The following is a 20,964-nucleotide window of genomic DNA, read 5'->3' as shown; positions in this document are numbered from 1 at the left end:
CTCCCTTCCGCTTAATTTAATGCATTTGGGGTATAGGCAGTCTGTGTATATAGAGTACTTTCACAGCTGACATGCCAGCATTCAGATGTGAAGAAAGTCATAAGGGAGTGCTTGGGCACATACTTCTCCAGCTTTCTAAGCCCAGGGAATAACCTCTCCTTATTCTACTACCCCTAAGTGGGCTTTCCTTTACCCATCACTATGAAAAAAAAAAAAATGATGCATGTAAGGGGACCTGCAAGGTCGGTCTGTCAAGAAGTCCTTTTTTAAATCATTCTCTTGAACAGAGTTATGTTTAAGCCAGATCCTCTTTATTGATCAAAGTTGGGTATGCTGGATAACCCTACAGGCAATGAGGTTACACTGTTGCTGAACAGCAATATGTGAGTGAATGGCTTTTTCCGTGGTATTTGTTCTTAGTGGTTGCTATAATGTAAATAAGTGGACTGATAATGTTGGGCCCACCTCCTAGGGATAATTGGTGAATATGTGAAGTGTCAACTTCTAATGTGATAAGTGCTGTGACTGAATTTAGTGCAAACAAACCAACACAAAATCTAGGTCTCGTGAAGGGAGAATAACAAACAGGTCTGAGAACCTGCTGTGCAGTATATGTGAAGTGCACAGATTGAATCAAAAAGCATGTGATAAATAAGAAATTGATAAATTACCTCTCAAATTAAATGGAGATGCAAAAAAAGAAATCCTTAGGCTTTCCAGCCCTGTATAGGCAATAACCACTGTGCAAACGTTTTGCTGATAATTATATCCTAATCAAGGTGTAGCTGTGCTTAGAAAATGTGTCCATTAATTAATGAACACCTTGTGCTAATGCATAAAATAATCAGATGGGAAATGTAAGCCACTGAATATACTTATAATTTTATAAAATACTTCCCGCCCTGTTAAGGGTGGAGGAAAATGTTTACAATAGGTGGTAAGTGTCTAAAGAACCCTTGTAAATCGATTGGGAGAATTGCTTCTCGACAACTGAGAGGAGTAAGGTGGGGCCTTTTAAACTGCAGTGTTTCCGATAGGGAGGAGCTTTTCATCTCCCGTGTTGCCGTCCTGGAAGGTTTCGTAGAAACGCCATTATCGGTAAGTAACCTTCGGTTTTACTGGCACAAAGGGTTTTAAAATGTTAACCCTCCTAGAGGGAAGCAGAAATAGCCTCAATATCAAAAGGGCCTCTAGGACCTTTTCCATGGTGTAACCTTAAGCTGCGAAGAGAGTTGTTTACTGTAAGAGCGGCAAGCATGTGAAATTCCCTTCCCACAGGCAGTGGTTTCAGCGGGGAGCATTGGTAGTTTTCAAGAAATTATTGGATAAGCACCTGAACAACAACATACAGGGTTATACAATGTAATACTGTCAAAATCACACATAGGTTGTACTTGTGTCTTTTTTCAACCTCACCTACTATGTATCAAACAATGCCTGAATAGACTAAACTTGGGAGAGTCAATTACCACACACTCCTCCTGTGTTCTCCAAATCGGGTACTGGTTGTCCTGCCCACGTTAAGAAGCTGCAAGAACAGTGGATGCAGTAGATCACATTAAAGGTGGAGTAGGTAAAGGGTTACACATGCACATGTCAAGCAAATTGTGTTTCCTGCATTGGAACATTCCCTTCAACATCAAGAGCACAGGAGCACTTTTCTGGTGGATGAACTTGCTGGGGGCTGTTTGATTATTTTTTTTTTTATTGATTTTTTTTTCCCTCCTGGATTTCCTGTGTACCACAATTCGGAGATCTGGTATGTGAACCTAGTTTGCAGTCGCACTTGAATACTGTGTTTTTGAAGAGATTGTTTGATTAGATATTCAATATATCAATGGGACCAACTGTTCCCAATTGTAACACTTGGTAGTTATTGCTGGCATTACAGGCGGGTTCATCATACTTGACCAGGTTTCTGACAGATACCTGCTTACGTATGATGAACTCCTTCTGTCTATTGTAAGTGAGCACCTAGGTTTATATAGAATACCTTGCAAAAAGTAATATTGCTTTACTTGTAGAAAATTGGATGCTGACGTAAAATACAGTTGACTTGACATCTCCACTTTTTAGAATAAAGTGGTTGTAAACCCCACTTATGAAATCTGACTTCGGCACGTTTAATCTGTAGTGTTTACTTATCTCTCTCTCCAAAGCTCTAAGTGCTGTGTTGTTCTGCTGCTCCATTCCTCTCCTCTAAACATGAGAACTTCTGACAAGCTCTCTGACACAGGAGATAAAAGCAACTGAACTTTTGTGTCGGGAGGGAAGTTGGAGGTAGATTAGCAGAGAGCTTATCTAGGCACAGTACAGCTCTGCATGTTCCTTTGCCCTTTGGCCTATGTGGTAGGGGGGTGCTTATCCTACAATCAGCTCTCACACAGTGTAAGCCCAGACTCCACACCCACTGCTTGAAGAGGAAGATAAATTTGTAAACGCGATGTGCACTTTCTAAAGAGTGTAGAAAGCTGAAGACAATAGATATACATTTAAAAATTATGTAGGGAGATTTGTTTTATCTGTGTATCATCTGAGGCTGTTCACTTCACTGGGTATATGTGATGATTTACATCCACTTTAAATGCTTCAAAATTCTATTGAAAAATGCCCTTGTTACTTTTGTTGCAGTCACAATTGTGTAAGATGGGTCTTTAAAGTACCGGCCCGCAGACCGCTTAAAAATGGCCCGTGGCGATCTACCCGTCAATCGCCAACAGCTAGTGCCTGACGGGTAGATCGAGATTTAGATAGCATGCAGAGTAGCACAGGAAGCCTGTCTCTCATGTCACAGCACTGACGGCAGTCACGCTTCTCCCCGGCCCCCTGCCCTGATGTGCTATGTGCCCCGATGTGCTATTTTCCCCCATGCCCCGATGTGCTATGTGCCCCATGCCCAATTGTGCAGTGTGGAGGGGGAGCAATTGTGCAGTGGGGGGGGGTAATTGTGTGTGTGTGTGTGTAGTGTGGGGGGAAATTATGGAGTCCAGGTCTATTTGTGCAGTATGGGGGGTAATTGTGCAGTGCGGGGGGTAATGCCGGGGGTTAATAATGCTTTTGCTGACACCAGTGCTGGGGGTTAATAATGCGTTTGCTGACACCAGTGCTGGGGGTTAGTAATGCGTTTGCTGACACCAGTGCTGGGGGTTAATAATGCGTTTGCTGACACCAGTGCTGGGGGTTAATAATGCGTTTGCTGACACCAGTGCTGGGGGTTAATAATGCTTTTGCTGACACCAGTGCTGGGGGTTAATAATGCTTTTGCTGACACCAGTGCTGGGGGTTAATAATGCTTTTGCTGACACCAGTGCTGGGGGTTAATAATGCTTTTGCTGACACCAGTGCTGGGGGTTAATAATGCGTTTGCTGATACCAGTGCTGGGGGTTAATGTGTCTGCTGACACCAGTGCTGGGGGTTAATAATGCTTTTGCTGACACCAGTGCTGGGGGTTAATGTGTCTGCTGACACCAGTGCTGGGGGTTAATAATGTGTTTACCGACACCAGTGCTGGGGGTTATTAATGTATTTGCTGACACCAGTGCTGGGGGTTAATAATGTGTTTACTGACACCAGTGCTGGGGGTTAATAATGTGCCTGCTGATACCAGTGCTAAGGGTTAATGTGTCTGCTGACACCAGTGCTGGGGGTTAATGTGTTTACCGACACCAGTGCTGGGGGTTAATAATGTGTTTACTGACACCAGTGCTGGGGGTTAATAATGTGCCTGCTGATACCAGTGCTAAGGGTTAATGTGTCTGCTGACACCAGTGCTGGGGGTTAATGTGTTTACCGACACCAGTGCTGGGGGTTAATAATGTGTCTGCTGACACCAGGACTAGGGGTTAATAATGTGTCTGCTGACACCAGTGCTGGGGGTTAATAATGCGTTTGCTGACACCAGTGCTGGGGGTTAATAATGTGTCTGCTGATACCAGTGCTAGGGGTTAATAATGTGTCTGCAGACACTAGTGCTAGGGGTTAATGTGTCTGCTGACACTAGTGCTGGGGGTTAATAATGTGTTTGCTGACACCAGTGCAGTAACTACAACTGTATATAGTTTATTGTTTTTGAAGTTTGAAAGTTTGCACGCGGCCCCCATGGGATATGAAAACTTGTCATGTGGCCCCCAGGCAATTTGAGTTTGAGACCCCTGGTGTAAGAGGAATTACTTTTTGAAGTTGGGGAACTGAGCAAATTCTTACAGGTGGGAGAAATGGAAATAGCGGCAACAAACGCATAATGTATTTTATTATAAAAAAAAATATTTTTTTTGCAGCTGTAAGCTTGTTTTAGCAGGGTCCAATGGAAGAAGGTTACATTTATGTTGGTATCCTGATATCATGTTATACTGCTTTCATCATTTTTCACATGATTACAGTAATCTTGGGCTGGTAGTTTTTTTTTTCAAATTATTTTTTTCTAATGTAAAAAAAAATTCTCAGTAAAATGTAAGCATTTTGTTGTAACATGGTTTAGAGCAGTGGTTCTCAACCCTGTCCTCAAGTACCCCCAACAGGCCAAGTTTTGGGAATTTCTCTTAGATAAAATAGTCATTCAAAATACCAAGTCATTGACTGATTTAAGCACCTGTGCAAGGTAAAGGGAAAACATGGCCTGTTGGGGGTACTTGAGAACAGGGTTGAGAACCACTGATTCAGAGTGTATGTATGTATGTATGTATGTATGATATAATTTATATTCTCAAACTTTATTTTGTAGTTTTTATTCCAGTGATTATAGTGTTTTTATTATTCTGACTTTATTGGGTATAATACAGTCACTTTTTTTTTTACAGAGCATCCATGCACACTTGGGGGAAGATTTGTTGCAAGATCTAATCAACTATTGTCTAGGGTACATTGCCAAACTAAAACTACCAAAGAAAAGGTGAGTCAAACTAACATTTCCCTAACTGGACTGGCAAACTTGGGTTATAAATCTGATTTAATTGAGTTATGTCCTTTTTTCAAATGTGCTCTTCTCTTCCAAGGTGGTACAGATGTTGTGAGCAGTAGTTTGTGCTTTTTTAAGCTGATCAAGTGCAACACAGTCAAATTTTTAAATACAGTCAAATCTGTGATCTGCCTATTTGGGGCAAAGGAACAGTGTGGTTTTTTTTTTTTTTTTCAGTGTTCCCTACCCCTCTCTACCAATCCCTCCCACTGGCTTCTGTTCACCCATGAAATAAAATTAAAAATACAACCTACAAAGGCATCCACAACTCTGCCCTGAGTAACATTAACAACCTTGTCTGAAAGTTCAAACCAAACCTTTTTCTTCCCTCCTCCCAAGACCTCCTGCTCTTTAGCTCCCTTGTCACCTTCTCCTATGCTCATCTCCAGGACTTCTCCAGAGCCTCTCCTATACTTTAGAACTCCTCCTTACCCCACTCTGTAAGACTATCACCTACTCTCTTTGCCTTTTAGATCCCTAAAAAACATCTCTTCAGTAAGACCTAACTTGCCTCTTTCTCCCTCAGCTTATCCCTGACCATTATTACCTTTTCTTTTTTAAGATGGAGCTCTTTAAGGGTAAGCTAATATTTAGTAACATGTTACACCTGTATTTAGAGTGTAACATGTTACTAAAGAACACCTGCCCGCACCTCCAACCAACTCCCTCCCCCTTCCCCATTGCAGCGGGCAAGGGACTTTCTCCCCTAGGAAGCTCCACCCACACAGCCATGTCATTCATTAAGCGAGTTCTGTGAACGAATGAACGACAAATCTACAGTTTGCCACTGCAGTGTAGTGAGTGCTAGTGAGCACTCTTTTTTTAGTTTTATGGACAATACCTACAGCTTTCAAATAGCCTGTACAGGGGTACGGGCTGAAAGCTGTAGTGTCTACAGAAGCCTGACATTGCATCTGTAGGCTCCTGTAAAAAAAAAATGCACGTTTTTGTTTTCCTGCAAAAATGTTTGGTTATCTTTTAGATGGACTTGGCCTTTAATAGGTATGCTTTTTGCCAATATTATTAATAGGGATGAGCCCGATGTTCGAGTCGAACATCGAGTGTTCGTCGAGTAGCAAACAATTTGGGGTGTTCATGGCAAATTCGAAAGCCATGTAACACCCTTTAAAAGCCTATCGGAGAAATCAAAAGTGCTAATTTTAAAGGTTAATATGCAATAAAAAGTGTTTGGGGACATCGGTCCTACCCCAGGGGACATGCATCAATGTGTTTTTTTGGGGGCAGTGATTTTAATAATGCTTGAAGTGAAACAATAAAAGTGAAATATTTCGTACCTGGGGGGTGTCTATAGTATGCCTGTGAAGTAGCGCAATTTTCCCGTGTCAGAACAGTCCCTGCACAAAATGACATTTCTAAAGGAAAAAAAGTCATTTAAGACTACTCAAGGCTACAATGAATTGTCGGGTCCCGGCAATACAGATAAAAGTAATTGAAAAAACGGCACCCCCCCCCCCCCCCCTCTCAGTCCCTTTGGGTCTGGTATGAATATTTAAGGAGAACCCCAAACCCAACTAAAAATGTGTGGGAGTCCCCTCCAAATTCCGTTCCAGGCCCTTCAGGTCTGGTATGAATATTAAGGGGAACCCTGCGTCAAATAAAAAAAAAATGGCGTGGGGTTCCCCCCCCCAAAATACATACCAGACCCTTATCCGAGCACGCAACCTGGCAGGCCGCAGGAAAAGAGGGGGGCGACGAGAGCGCCCCACCCCCTCCTGAACCGTAACAGGCCACATGCCCTCAACATGGGGAGGATGTCCCCATGTTGATAGGGGCAAGGGCCTCATCCCCACAACCCATGCCCGGTGGTTGTGAGGGTCTGCGGGCGGGGGGCTTATCGGAATCTGGATGCCCCCCTCTAATAAAGGGGACCCCCAGATTTTGCCCCCCCCCTATGTGAATTGGTAACGGGGTACATACCCCTATCATTTCAAAAAAAGTGTCAATTTTTTTTTTTTATAACCACAGTAGACGGCTTGGGACAAGTCCTTTTATTAAAAAGAAAAAAAAATTCCAGCGATTGTAATCCATTCTCGAACGAGGCTACGGAGAAAAAAAAAAGCTGACTCGATCCTGCCTGCATGGTAGGCACCCACCGTATGACGCTCTTCCACTGTGATGGCTCTTATATAGCTGAGGGCGTATGAGTGTCATATGGTGGGTGCCTCCCATGGAGGCAGGATCGAGTCGGCGTTTTTTTTTTTTAATAAAGTCCCAAGCTGTCTACTGTGTTTTTTTACATTTTTGACACTTTTTTTTTTTTTTTTGTGAAATGGTAAGGGTACAATGTACCCCATTACCAATTCACATGGGAGGGGCAGAATCTGGGGGTCCCCTTGTTTAACCACTTGATAACCGGGCCTATTTTGGCACTTCTCTCCTTCATGTAAAAATCTAAAAACAAAAATTTGCTAGAAAATTATAATAAATATATATATATATATATATATATATATATATATATATATATATATATATATATATATATATATATATATATATATATATATATATATATATATATATATATATATATATATATATATATATATATATATATATATATATATATATATATATATATATATATATATATATATATATATATATATAAATTTATTTGACACCCTAGGGAATAAAATGGCGGTCATTGCAACTTTTTTTTCTCGCACGGTATTTGCGCAATCATTTTTCAAACACCTTTTTTGTGGAAAAAAAACGGTTTCATAAATTAAAAAACAGTAAAGTTAGCCCAATTTTTTTAATATAATGTGAAAGATGTTAAATAGATACCTAACATGTCACGCTTTAAAATTGTGGAATGGCGCCAAACTTCGGTACTTAAAAAAAAAAAAAGCTTTTTATTTTACCTAATTTTATTATTTTTACACTTCTTTTCTTTTTTTTTTTATCACTTTTATTCCTATTACAAGGAATGTAAACATCCCTTGTAATAGGAATCAGTGTGACAGGTCCTCTTTATGGAGTCAATAAGACCCCACATCTCTCCTCCAGGCTTACAAGCATGAAAAGACATTCACCGATCTCACACCGACAGCCGCGATTGCGACTTTGTTTACTTCTGGGTACCGGGCCTGACGTCATAACGTTGCACCCGGGCCTCCGACGGTCATAGAGATAACTGGTGACCATCTGGTCACCAGTCATCTCTATGCTTCCCCAGCCAGCTCCGGCCGATTCGCTCTCCGGCCCTCGATGGCACAGGAGAGCCCAGAGAAGCACCGGATGGAGGGGCGGGGACATCCCCTCCCGCTGCCTATAAGAATGATCAAGCGGCGGAACTGCTGCTTTGATCGTTCTTATTGTGCACAGAATCGCCGGCTGAAGACGGCGATATCTGAATGATGCCTGTAGCTGCAGGCATCATTCAGATATCACCGCACAAAGTCAAGGACGTAATTTGACGTTCAGCGGTTGTAAAGTGGTTTAAAGGGGGCTTCCAGATTCCGATTAGCTGCAGACCCCCACAACCACCGGGCAAGGGTTGTGGGGTCGAGGCCCTTGTCCCCATCAACATGGGGACATCCTCCTCATGTCGAGGGCATGTGGCCTGGTACGGTTCAGGAAGGGGGACGCTCTTGCCCCCCCCCCCATCTTTCGTCGGCCTGCCAGGTTGTGTACCCGCATAAGGGTCTGGTATGGATTTTGGGGGGGACCCCCATGCATTTTTTTTTTTGTTTGGGGTTCCCCTTAATATTCATACCAGACCCAAAAGGCCTGTTAATGGACTGGGGGGAGGGGGGACCCATACCGTTTGGTTCAATGACTTTTATCTGTATTGCCGGGACCCGACAATTCATTATAGCCTTGAGTAGTTTTAAATGACTTTTTTTTTTCTTTAGAAATGTCATTTTGTGCAGGGACTGTTCTAAACACGGGGGGAAATGTGCTACTTTACATGCATACTATAGACACCCCCCCCCCCCCGGTATGAAATTTAAAGGAATATTTCACTTTTTATGACCACTTGCATATTTTTTTAAGGGGTAAATTTTATTGAGATTTCACAAAAATAAACACAAACAAAAAATGAAACAGAAAAAAATTACATCACATGGCTTTTGCAATACACAGTAAAAAATATATCAGTTCAGTAAAACATGACTCCCGATAATGTGCGTAGTAACCATGTTTAACCATAGAGTCACAAGCACATGTCGGTAAAAACAGTTTCCGATCATAAAGACAATCATAACATATATTCACTTAACCCACCTCCCCATTTCTGGAGGTGTATTTCAGCCACGCAGTCCAAATGTTATCAAATTTTTTAGGGCAACCCCTAGCTATGTAAGTCAATTTGTACATTGGCACCGCCTGGCTCACCAGATCCACCCAGCATTGCAGCGACGGAGGAACCGGGTCCCTCCATCTAAGGGCTATCGCCTTCTTTGCATAACAGAACAGTATTCTAACTAGCACCCTTCTCGACTCCCAACAGGCACCTGGCAGGGGAGTATATATTCGGGAGGGCTAAGACTTCCTCCATGAATCGAAGAATTGCCTTCCAGAATCCTGCCACATGGGGGCATAGCCACACCATGTGGAAGAAGTCGCCCACTGCCCCCCCACACCTGGGACAGTTCGGGGTATCCGCCCTTCCCATCCTGTGCAAACGCTGCGGAGTATAATAGATCCTGTGCAAGTAATTGAATTGTATTAGTTTGTCTTTTGCTGACAGCATTGATGGCAGCAATGAGTCCAGGGCCGCAGCCCAGGCCTCATCTGACATGGATGGAACTTCAGACTTCCATTGCGACGCCACCCTCTCCATTCTGGCTGAGGACGTCGTCAACAACGAAAAATAGTATCTAGAAACAAGCTTCGTGTGGTCCTCTTCAGCAATCATTTTCTCTGTGCAAGAAGGGAGAAGTAACACCTCCCCCCCCCCCCATACTGAGCCCGCGCTGCATGACGCAGCTGCAGGTACCGGAAGTGAAAAGTGGCAGGCATTTTATATTCAGACCGTAGGTCCAGAAAGGATCTAAATCTTCCATCCCTATAAAGCTGATGTGCATATTTGATCCTGTATGTGGCCCAACAATCACCATCTGGAATTTTATATATTTCCTTCAGCTGAGGATTATGCCACAATGGGGCATTCGGAGATTCAGATAAGCTGGTACCCCCCATCCTGGCGTTGCACATATGAAATATTTTATGGGACAATTTCAGTATTCCCGCCCCCCGATCTGGGTATGGGCCATTACGATATAGAACATTGATCAGAGCCTCATATGAATGCATCTGCGCTGCCTGAGTAGCCACTGAGGCATTGTTTAACTTCGGGAAACCCCACCAATGCACATGTGACAGCTGAGCCGCAAGATAACACTGCAAATTTGGCAACGCCAAACCACCCGCTCGAATCGGTAAAAACAGAGTGTCCAAGGACACCCGAGCCGGTTTAGCTCCCCACAAAAAGGGAAGGAGCAGTGTATTGATATCCGTAAACAATTTCTTAGGTAAGTAAATCGGTGCATGCCAAAGTACGTATAAAAACCTAGGGAGATAGATCATTTTATATATATTCACTCTACCCAGAAGGTTCAGAGGCAGCGTGCTCCAGAACCGCAGGCTCTCTTTAAGGCGCGCCACCATCGGGAGCAGGTTATTTTTCGTGTATGTGTTCAGTGGCAACTGAATCTCAATTCCTAAGTAGCGAAATCGGGGAACCACCTGTAACGGTGCCCCCGGGGGGCAGTAGAGGTGCAAAGCCTGAAGAAAATGGGAAAACCACAGATTTACTCCAGTTTACCCTGAATCCGGAGTACACCCCGAATCCAGATATCTTGTCCAAGGCAGCCGTCAGGGAGCTCCCGGCGTCAGCCAAGTACAAAAGCATATCATCTGCATAAAGTGAGGCTTTCTCCTCCCTATCATTAATAGAACAGCCCTTGATTCCTACGTCCGACCTCAAGAGAGCCGCCAGGGGCTCTATAGCCAGGGCAAAGAGCAGGGGCGACAATGGGCACCCCTGTCTAGTACCTCTAGCTATTTTAAATGGCTCCGTAACAATATTATTCACTCGCAGACGAGCCATTGGTGCAGTATATAATAGTCTCACCCACGCTATAAATTTGGGACCAAATCCAAACCGCCCAAGGACCGCAAGTAAATACGGCCATTCGATTGAGTCAAAGGCTTTGAGTGTCCAATGACACCACTATTCTAGTATCAGGGGTGGGTCCTTCAGTTTGTAAGATAGTGAAAAGCCTCCTCAGGTTTGTGGCAGTTGAACGAGCTGGTATAAAGCCTGTCTGATCAGGATGTATCACTGAAGCTATGACCTTATTCAAACGAGCAGCTAAGAGTTTTGCAAGGATTTTGGCATCTACATTGATCAGCGAAATAGGTCTATACGACTCGCATAGCTCATGGTCCTTGTGCGGCTTTGGAATCAGTACAATGAGGGCTTCTCTAAGGGTTTCCGGGAGCTCTCCCAGCACAAGGGACTTACCATACACCTCCAGCAGCCTAGGAGCCAGCTGTTCAGCATACGTATCATACCATTCGACCGGATAGCCATCCAGTCCTGGTGTTTTATTGGAGTTGAGCGAATGTATAGCGGATACTACTTCCTCCACCGTTATCGGGAGATCCAGTTCCTTTGCTGCCTCCTCAGACAGTTCGGAAACTGGAACAGGGGCCAGGTAGTCCTGCACCTCCTTCTCCCCATAGCCCACTCTAGAAGAATATAGGTCTGAATAGAAACCAAAGAAGGCGTCAGCAATATCCATCTGTGACGTGCAAAGGTTCCGCTGCCCGTCATAGATGTGTGGGATAGATGCAGCAGGTTGCTGCGAGTGAGCCAGGTATGCCAGTAATCTACTATTCTTGTTGCCAAATTCAAATATGCGTTGGGACTGATACAAAAGTTTTTTCTGAGTCTTTTCCACCAAAACCAGATCAAGCTGTTTAGCTCCCTCCACGTTTTTTGTGTATCAGGATTAGGATTCCTGATATATTCCACCTCGGCCTCCGTGGCAGCCTGTTCTGATTCCCTCAACTTCCATTCCCTATCCGACCTAAGTTGTTTAAGGACTCCCGAGACAGAGCCTCTAAGCGTGGCCTTGAATGCATCCCAGGTGACACCTACAGGAACTTCCCCTCTATTCTCCCTCCAAAAGGCATTGATAGCTGTCAAAGTGGACCTCTCAAATATCTCCTCCTTGAGCCACAGGGGGCTCAGTCTCCATAACACAAATCCCCTCGGTCCCCCCATATCTATTGTGATTAACAGGGGAGAATGATCCGAAACGGCCCGGGGGAGATATCTGACATCCAGGATCCTTGGAAGGAGCTCTCTGGAAACTAGTCACATGTCCAACCTGGACAAGGTGTTGCATGTAGCAGAATAGCATGAATACGCTTTAGTATTAGGATTTTTTCCACCTCCACGCCTCTACTAAATCATAGGGTTCCGTACATGCCCTTAGAGGAGAGCTGACCATAGGGGCCATACCATATCTGTCCAATGCTGGTGTCAAAACCACATTCAAGTCCCCCGCCAACATTATGGGCCCCTCCGCCACCCCAAGTACTACAGTACCCATACTTTCACCGTGAATGGGGGTGGTATATATATTGCCACAAAGGTGTGTGGTCTATTATTAATAATAAGGATTAGAATGACATATCCGCCAAATGGGTCAGTTTTTTAACCAGCTTAACAGTATACAAAAGGGATCTACATACCAGTACCGAGACCCCCCTTGCATAGTTTGAGTACACAGAATGAAATGCCTTGTCAATAAACGCTCTGTGTAGGGCCATTGTTTTAGAGCCAATCAGATGCGTCTCCTGGAGGAATACAATATTCGGCCTATGACTTTGCAAATGTTTGAAAACCAGAGCACGGTTTCGCTGTGTAGGGAGAAACACAATCAAAAACCGAGTATCAAGGGGAAGGGTGGGAACTTAAAACAGCTGTCGATTTGATTGTGTTTCCTGTAGGGAGGAGCCTCTCATCTCAGGTGTGCCATCCTGGAAGATGACTAGAGAAAAGGTAGTTGAACCGTATAAAAAAAAAAACAGGAAAGGGATCTAAAAAGATATCCAAGGAATTGAGAATGCCAATCAGCAGTGTTCTTGCTGGGGAAAAAAACTATTTAAGCAACAGACAGCATGTATTCATGAAAGACAGAAGCTGTTGGACAAACCTGATTTCTTTTTATGAAGAGGTAAGTAAAACCTTGGACAGAGGCATGGCAGTGGACGTGGTGTACTTGGATTTTGCAAAAGCGTTCGATACAGTTCCCCACACACGGCTCATGTGTAAGGTAAGGTAAAGTCAACAGGATTGGATATATCAGTTTGTAAATGGATAGAAAACTGGCTGAAAGACAGAATTAAGAGAGTAGTGGTAATGATTCCTACTCTGAATGGTCTAAGGTTATCAGTGGTGTACCCGAAGGTTCAGTGTTGGGACCCTTATTTTTTTATATCTTTATAAATGATATTGGGTCTGAGATCAAAAGTAACATTTCTGTCTTTGCAGATGACACCAAAGCTATGCAGTGGAATAACGTCCTTACAGGATGTCTCCAACCTCAATGCTCTGTCTAATTGGGCGACTATGTGGCAGATGATGTTTAATGTTGATAAATGTAAAGTTATGCACTTGGGAGCTAAGAATATGCATGCATCATACATGCTAGGGGGAGTACAACTGGAGGGATCCGTAGTGCAGAAGGATCTGGGGGTTTTAGTAGATCATAAGCTCTATAATGGCCTGCAATGCCAAGCTGCGGTTTCCAAAGCGAGCAAAGTTCTTTCTTGTATTAAGAGAGGTATGGACTCCAGAGAGAGAGAGATATAATTTTGCCCCTGTACAAATCCTTAGTAAGACCTCATCTGGAATATGCAGTTCAGTTTTGGGCTCCAGTTCTCAAAAAGGATATCAGAGAACTGGAGAAAGTGCAGAGAAGGGCAACCAAACTGATAAGAGGCATGGAGGAGCTCGGCTATGAGAAAAAATTAGAGGAACTGAATTTATTCACTCTTGAGAAGAGGAGAATAAGTGGGGATATGATCAACATATACAAATATATAAGGGGTCCATATAGTGAACTTGGTGTTGAGTTATTCACTTTACGGTCAACACTATGGACAAGTGGGCACTCTTTACGTCTAGAGGAAAAGAGATTTCATCTCCAAATATGGAAAGGTTTCTTCACAGTAATGCCGCGTACACACCATCACTTTATGTGATGAAAAAAAATTACGTTTTTAAAAACGTCACTTTAATTGACCGTGTGTGGGGGAAAACGTCGTTTTATGTCTTCTAAAAAACGACCAAAAAAAATTGAAGCATGCTTCAATTTTATGTGTCGTTTTTCAAAACGTCAACATTTACTTCACAGAAATTGACCGTGTGTAGCAAAAACGTCGTTTAAAACGATGTTTTTTCATCCGCGCATGCCCAGAAGCTACTTATGAAGCGAGCTTCAATGGAAAAACGTGGTGGAACGTAACCTCGCTTTGCTAGAACATTGTGAGAAAAAACGATGGTGTGTAGGCAACTTCGTCTTTGAAAATTGAAGTTTCAAAAACGTTGTTTTTTACTTCACAGAAAATGTCGTTTTTTTTCATCACATAAAGTGATGGTGTGTATGTGGCATAAGAGCTGTGAAAATGTGGAACAGACTTCCTCCAGAGATGGTTCTGGCCAGCTCAGTAGATTGCTTTAAAGTGGAGGTTCACCCTAAAAACAAATTTTTAACATTAGACTAAGCATAGTAAGGGCATTTACTTTCGGCAGGTCTTCTTCTTTTTTTTTCTCCGTACATACCTTTTTATATTCTGATTTGGTCCAGGGCTTCCGCATTCTCATGACTCCGGGACTGGGCGTTCCTATCCCTGCCTCAGGGTTTCCGATGACTGCGGGACTGGGCGTTCCTATCCTTCGGTTCGATGATTGACGGCTTGTGAAACAGGTCCCCTGTCGCACAACGCGCGTCCCCAGATTTCCGGAAATAGCCGAGCTGCGAGTCGGCACTATACAGCGCCTGCGCAGTCAGCTCTACACGGCGGGCGCAGGCGCCGTATAGTGCCAACTCGCATCTCGGCTATTTCCGGAAATCTGGTGACGCGCGTTGTGCGACAGAGGACCTTTTTCACAAGCCGTCAATCACCGAACCGAAAGATAGGAACGCCCAGTCCCGCAGTCATCGGAACTATGTAACTATGTAACCCGGAAGCCCTGGACAAAATCAGAATATAAAGTTATGTACGGAGAAAGAAAAAAAAAGACCTGCCGAAAGTAAATGCCCTTACTATGCTTAGTATGCTAAATGTAATGTTAAAACATTTTTTTTGGGTGGTACCCCCACTTTAAGAAAGGCCTGGATACTTTCCTAAATGTACATAATATAACCGAGTACTAAGATTTGTAGGTAAAGTTGATCCGGGGTAAATCCGATTGCCTCTCGGGGGATCAGGAAGGAATTTTTTCCCCTGCTGTAGCAAATTGGATCATGTTATGCTGTTCTTTTTTTTTTTTGCCTTCCTCCGGATCAACTGTGGGTATGGAGTTGGGTGTATGGGATTGTACTGTGTTTTTTTTTTCGTTTGTTTATTTTTTTTGTGGTTGAACTGGATGGACTTGTCTTTTTTCAATCTGACTAACTATGTAACAGACCAGGTAACAAGTTATTAATTCTGCAGTGGTTGAAGGATTTAGGAGTAAGCTCCCCCTGGTCAGCAGGTGCACTAAGTTATCCGGCCCTATTAGCCCAGCTGCTAGGAATCTGAAGTTGCTCCCAAGATGCTTAAATTAAAAGCTGACCTAACTTTTGTGGCAGGGACCAAGCTTCTGTGTGGCACAGTAAGGCCCAATTCACACCTGGGCGTTTTTACGCCTGAAGCGCACTGCTCACAAACGCCAGAGGGGAGAATTAACATTATTCCCTATGGTGACTGTTCACACCTGTCGCGCGAAGCTCAAACAAGTCCCGGACCTTTTTTTGTCGCGCGAATCGCGCGACAGCGGCGTTTGTGCGTTTTTTTCCCCCATAGAAAGTAATGGTAAACGCGCGTATTGAGCGTATCGCGCGACAACGGGCGTTTGCTATGGGCGTTTCGTCGCTTTAATAAATAGAACTTGTCGCCCATGCAGAAGATTAAAAAAAATCTACCAACATAGCAACAAGTGATGAAAAGATGATAATTTTTCCTATTGGCTAAAATAAGAAACGCCGAAGTACAAAAACGTCGCACGACGCTGTATGCAAACGCGCAAATAAGCATGAATACGCGCGAAAAAAAAACGCCCGAAAAAACGACCGAACGCCCTACGCTCAGGTGTGAATGCAGCCTAAGGGTTTCCTTACAGATCCTCCTTTTGGGGGTTGCTTGCTATGAGTAACTTTTCATAAGCTCTAACCTCCCACTCCACCTTTTACACTGTGGTTTATATTATAGTGCAGGAGGAAAGAAAAACCTTTTTGTTGGTTTTGGCTAAAGTCCACTCAGTGGCAGATCTAAAGGCGATTTACCATAAATCGCTTCCTACATCCTTTAGTTGAGGATTTTTGGTACAAACCTATGCAAGAGCTACATGATTGCTTGCTTAAGGCCTGCAGGTAGCTATTTAGTTGCTGATTAGCCCCACCTGTGTATGAGCTGGCAAGCATTTGCTCAGTCTCAGGGAATGAAGGTAAGGTAGGACAACAGCTACTATAGTAAGGTGTCCAACCATTTTAGGATTTGTTCCTTTACTGGTGGTAAAGGGTTAGTATCAGCTGTGTGAAGTTGGCACCCCATGTTTCTAAAACCTGAATAAAAATATACCATTAGTTTGTGCCGCAAAAATTAGGGTTTTCTGCTGGTTCGGTTTCTGAGATATTAAACATTCAATTTAATGCAAGCCCCGCCCACTTGGCACCCTATGTTGCTGAATTTTAAAAACAACGCCCCATTCGTTTGTGCCGCAAAAATAAACGTTTGTACTGCTTTGGTTGCAGAGATATTGTGCGTTATATGTTGGCAGACCACACTGACTTTACACCTCGTTATTAAATCTTGCATACAGAACCTATAATCAGCTAGGGTTTCCTTAATGTACAGCTCCTCTCACTGTACCGGGCACTGCACTTCATACTGTACCCTGGAAAAGGCATGGCCATTGTAGAACAGATGTTCCATCCTTAGCCAATAACTGCCAGAACCGCCTCATTTTCCATCCCACCCTTACCATTAAATCCCAATAATGGACACCACACCATAAATGGAGTAAAAAAAATTGGCCGTAGCAGCCTCTTTTATTAACAAATAAACTTAAATAAACCGTAAAATAACATTTTGTTAAGCTCAAACTCATCTGCCACTAATCGCATTGGTCTTTGCAGGAACCCCAAACTATAAAACTATATGTTCAAGAATGCACTGCGGTACCTTTTACTATACTAGGCCTCCAGCTGACATACTGACTTGGAGACAACCCACTAACCGCAGTGCACCCATTAACCAATTCTAGCTAAACCACCGTTAACTGGATTACACCAGAGGGACCCATACCACTGATGGGTCCCAAACCCTTCCTTATCTGAGGTTTCTTCATTCGCCAGCAAAGACCAACCTCTGCCACAGCGCACAAGGGGAAGACCTTACCCTTAAGTGCCCCTCCACACCCTCAAAGCTATCTGAATACCATCCTGCAACCCCATGGCCCACAAATCAATTCCCACCACATTGAGGTGTACCCTGTCACCCCGAAGGTATCACCAAGTATCTGTTTCCAGTTCCAAATGCCGGATAACCAGGCCCCCGTTCCTAGCTACAAATCTGCGTACCTCCCTATTGACCTTCCTGTGGGCCTTATTGAGCCACTCCACCGACCTAGCCAAACGCCAAGTCATCCGAGCAATGATGTCGGACCACACAACCAGCATATCTGGGAAGACCATGTGGATCCACAGGAAATCAAACTTGACATCACGAATGGTGTCCAACATGGACCTCAGTCCTAAATCATCGCCGCCGACGTGAAGCACCAGAACATCCGGCAGTCTATCCAGTCGTGCAAGGCGATGCACTTCCAGGACCATCCTGCTCTACAGCACGCCTGGTCCACCCCAAGAAGCAGACAAGAAATGGAGAAAGAAAGGCGCACCAGCCTCGTGTACTACCGTTTGACAAATTTTAATGAAATAACAAAATAATGAATAATAAACTACTCACCTGCTTAGCCAGCAGCAACGCACCTCGCCACCCCCCCCCCCTACATTCTGGAGTGTGGTTCGAGGGGTATTTAATTATCGTTTGACAAGCCTTTTATCATTCTTTGTTTGTGAGTAGTTTTCATTATTTTGTTATTTCATAAAAATTTGTCAAACGGTAGTACACGAGGCTGGTGAGAGTCCCTGCAGTACAGCTGGTTTACTGAGACAGCATCTCAGACGTGGGACGCTTGCATGTTCACCCAGGGAGAGCGTCCTTTCTGATAGGCTGATCCACCCTGTGTCTCCAGCAATCACATTTATCGGGTCTGTGAAGCTTCCAGACCCGCATAGGAGAGAGCCTAGGATCCCGGACATTGTTACATCAGCCAGGAGAAGGACATTCGATCGATGTTTACATCTGGCTGGGTAATGTACTGTGCTCACCATTTGCACTAATGATGTCTTGCTAGACAGCCCACAAACTAAAACCGCAAGCTTTAACCATTTGAAGTCTGAAGAGGGTGCTGGTCTGATGCAGACATTTGGAAAGTTTTTTTTTATACTTTTTTTTAAACTTTTTTTATTATATTGTGTACATTGTGGAAACTTTCCCTTTTTTTAACCATATAAAGGACTGGATCTTCCGAAAATTTAAGTGTTAATGTATGTTTTTTTCTTCACAAACATTAAGCGGATTTATAATTGGTGAACTTTCAGGAGCGCAGAGTTTTCCTTTTTGGTGTATTTGTGTATTTGTGGTACTTCAGGGTATCCGGATCTCTGCAGCACGGACTGTTCTCAGCCCATACGAGGGTTTCAAGTATTTCATGGGATATTAGTTATTTCCCATTGAGCGCCAGTGATTTTTTTGTATCAATATTGCTGTCCACTCCACAGGTGACCTCCCGATCCAACATACCCCCATGGAACCTTTTGGAAGGACTGACTAGTGTGCCAATCCGAAAAGCCCCAAAAAAAGCCAGAGAGAAGGCCGTTTTAAACAAAGAGATCTCATAGACTGAGGAACACGGAAACCAACTGAACTAAAACATTTTGTAGAATATCAAAACAGGGCGAAATGCTAATCCTGCCAATTTCCGCTCCACAACTGACACTGACACCAACACCCCCTCAAGGTTCCGTGAAACAAAGTAAAGGACCAGTGACCTCGCCTCCGGGCCCTCTTGCTCCACCTCAGCCTGCTGCAGCAAAGACCACCACTCTTGCCATACTTTTTATTATAGACGGCCCACGTCATCTCACTCACTGACCGTCTGATCCATTCGGAGACTATGCCAAGGCATTCCTCCACAGCCATTCGGGACAAGGGACCACGCGTTGCTCCACTGACGAGGCCAACTCCCAGGACCTGCCCCACTGAAAGCGAGACATAGCATCATATAAGCCGGGAGGTGACCAGCATAAAGAGAACATTTTTAACTGTAGACAAAGTAACACTAGGTGCTGAAGAAATCGGACACTCCATGGCGCAGGTGTCCAACACAATGCTGAGGAAACTAAGAATCGTCTCCAGGGCCAGGGGGATACCAAAACAATCACAATGTGTTCCAATGTAGGAGCACTGCACATACCTTGGAGTAGGATGGGCCCACGAAAAGAAAGTCATCCAAGTAATGGATCATGGGATTCACCCCTGAGACATGCCAAACTACCCACTCTACAAAGGAGCTGAACATCTCAAACAATGCGTATTAAAAAACAGCCCATCAGAAGGCATCAATCCACATACTGCTCCTCTTGGCAATGACAACCTAGCAGGCGAAAACTATCGGAATGAACGGGAAGCAGTCTAAATGCAGATTCAATATCGAATTTAGCCATGAGAGCTCCTTGCCCATAATGTTGGACCCAGAAAACCGCCACATCAAAGGAAGTGTAAGATACCGTACATGCCTCCGAGTCAATCACATCATTAACTGACCCACCCTTCTTAGGTACGACCCCCAGGGTGAGATCACCAAATCCACTAAAGGCTGTAATGGGAAGGGGCCACCCATGCAGCCCAACGCAACTTCCTTACTTAATTTCTCAGAAGCCACTGCAGGATGTTGCAAGGCCAAACGCAAGTTCTGGGACACTGGTGGAAGAGAGGCCAGGGAACATGGTATGTGAAAGCCTTCGGAGAAACCCACCCAAGCAGCCTCCCGATCCAGCTATCTATCGAGGAAAGGCTGCATCCTTTCCACCATCACTGGCGTCATCCCTTTTGTTAAGACTCGCCGGCATGGCCCTTCCCCTGCTTGAAGCAGCAGGACAAAGAATGCGAGCCTCCACAGCTGGAACACCGTGCTGGTAACGGCAAGCCCCCCCAAACTTGCAGGAGCCCTCATACTGCCAGCAGACACCCCTCTTCTTTGCGGCCGGTTGTCGGTGTTCCCGATTATTTACCCCAACTACACTTGCCATAATGGCAAAAGTCTGCAGCCAATTAGGGAAAGTCTGTGGGATAAGCCTGTACCGCTGTTTTTTCTTAATCCTCCTTTTTGCTCTCTTCTGGCTTGACCCTATCCGGATAACATTTTTTCAGGGGTAGCAGAGAGAATATCTTCACATACTCGCCCTTCCAAATTTTTTAATGCGGATTTACAGCTTCAGGTCCGCACCCAGAGGCCCCTCAAACGAACGTAAACCTCACATATTCGCAGTCGGCCAATCTGACCCGAATCCTGTTTTGGTAATGGCCTCCCCGACGAGTCAGCCTTGTCCCTCGACATCAACCTGTGCCATGCCGCCGACTGTCCAACGCCGTGATTGCCACTGCCACCGCAGCAGGGGGGGGGGGGGAT

The 20,964-nt window shown here is 44.3% G+C and overlaps 1 protein-coding gene across 1 annotated transcript in view; it reads left to right on the top strand.

Annotated features, from left to right (window-relative positions):
- Positions 1–20,964, top strand: part of PMM2 (phosphomannomutase 2) — a 113,933-nt gene that overhangs the window by 47,360 nt on the left and 45,609 nt on the right. The window contains exon 4 of the mRNA XM_040356974.1: positions 4,798–4,889. Within this exon, the coding sequence (XP_040212908.1) occupies positions 4,798–4,889 (92 nt within the window). The remainder of the gene's footprint in view (positions 1–4,797; positions 4,890–20,964) is intronic.

Source organism: Rana temporaria, chromosome 6 (genome assembly GCF_905171775.1).
Source record: "Rana temporaria chromosome 6, aRanTem1.1, whole genome shotgun sequence".
NCBI classification, from domain to species: domain Eukaryota; kingdom Metazoa; phylum Chordata; class Amphibia; order Anura; family Ranidae; genus Rana; species Rana temporaria.
The sequence above is the reverse complement of the archived record's forward strand: the minus strand, read 5'-3'. Positions and strand labels throughout refer to the sequence as shown.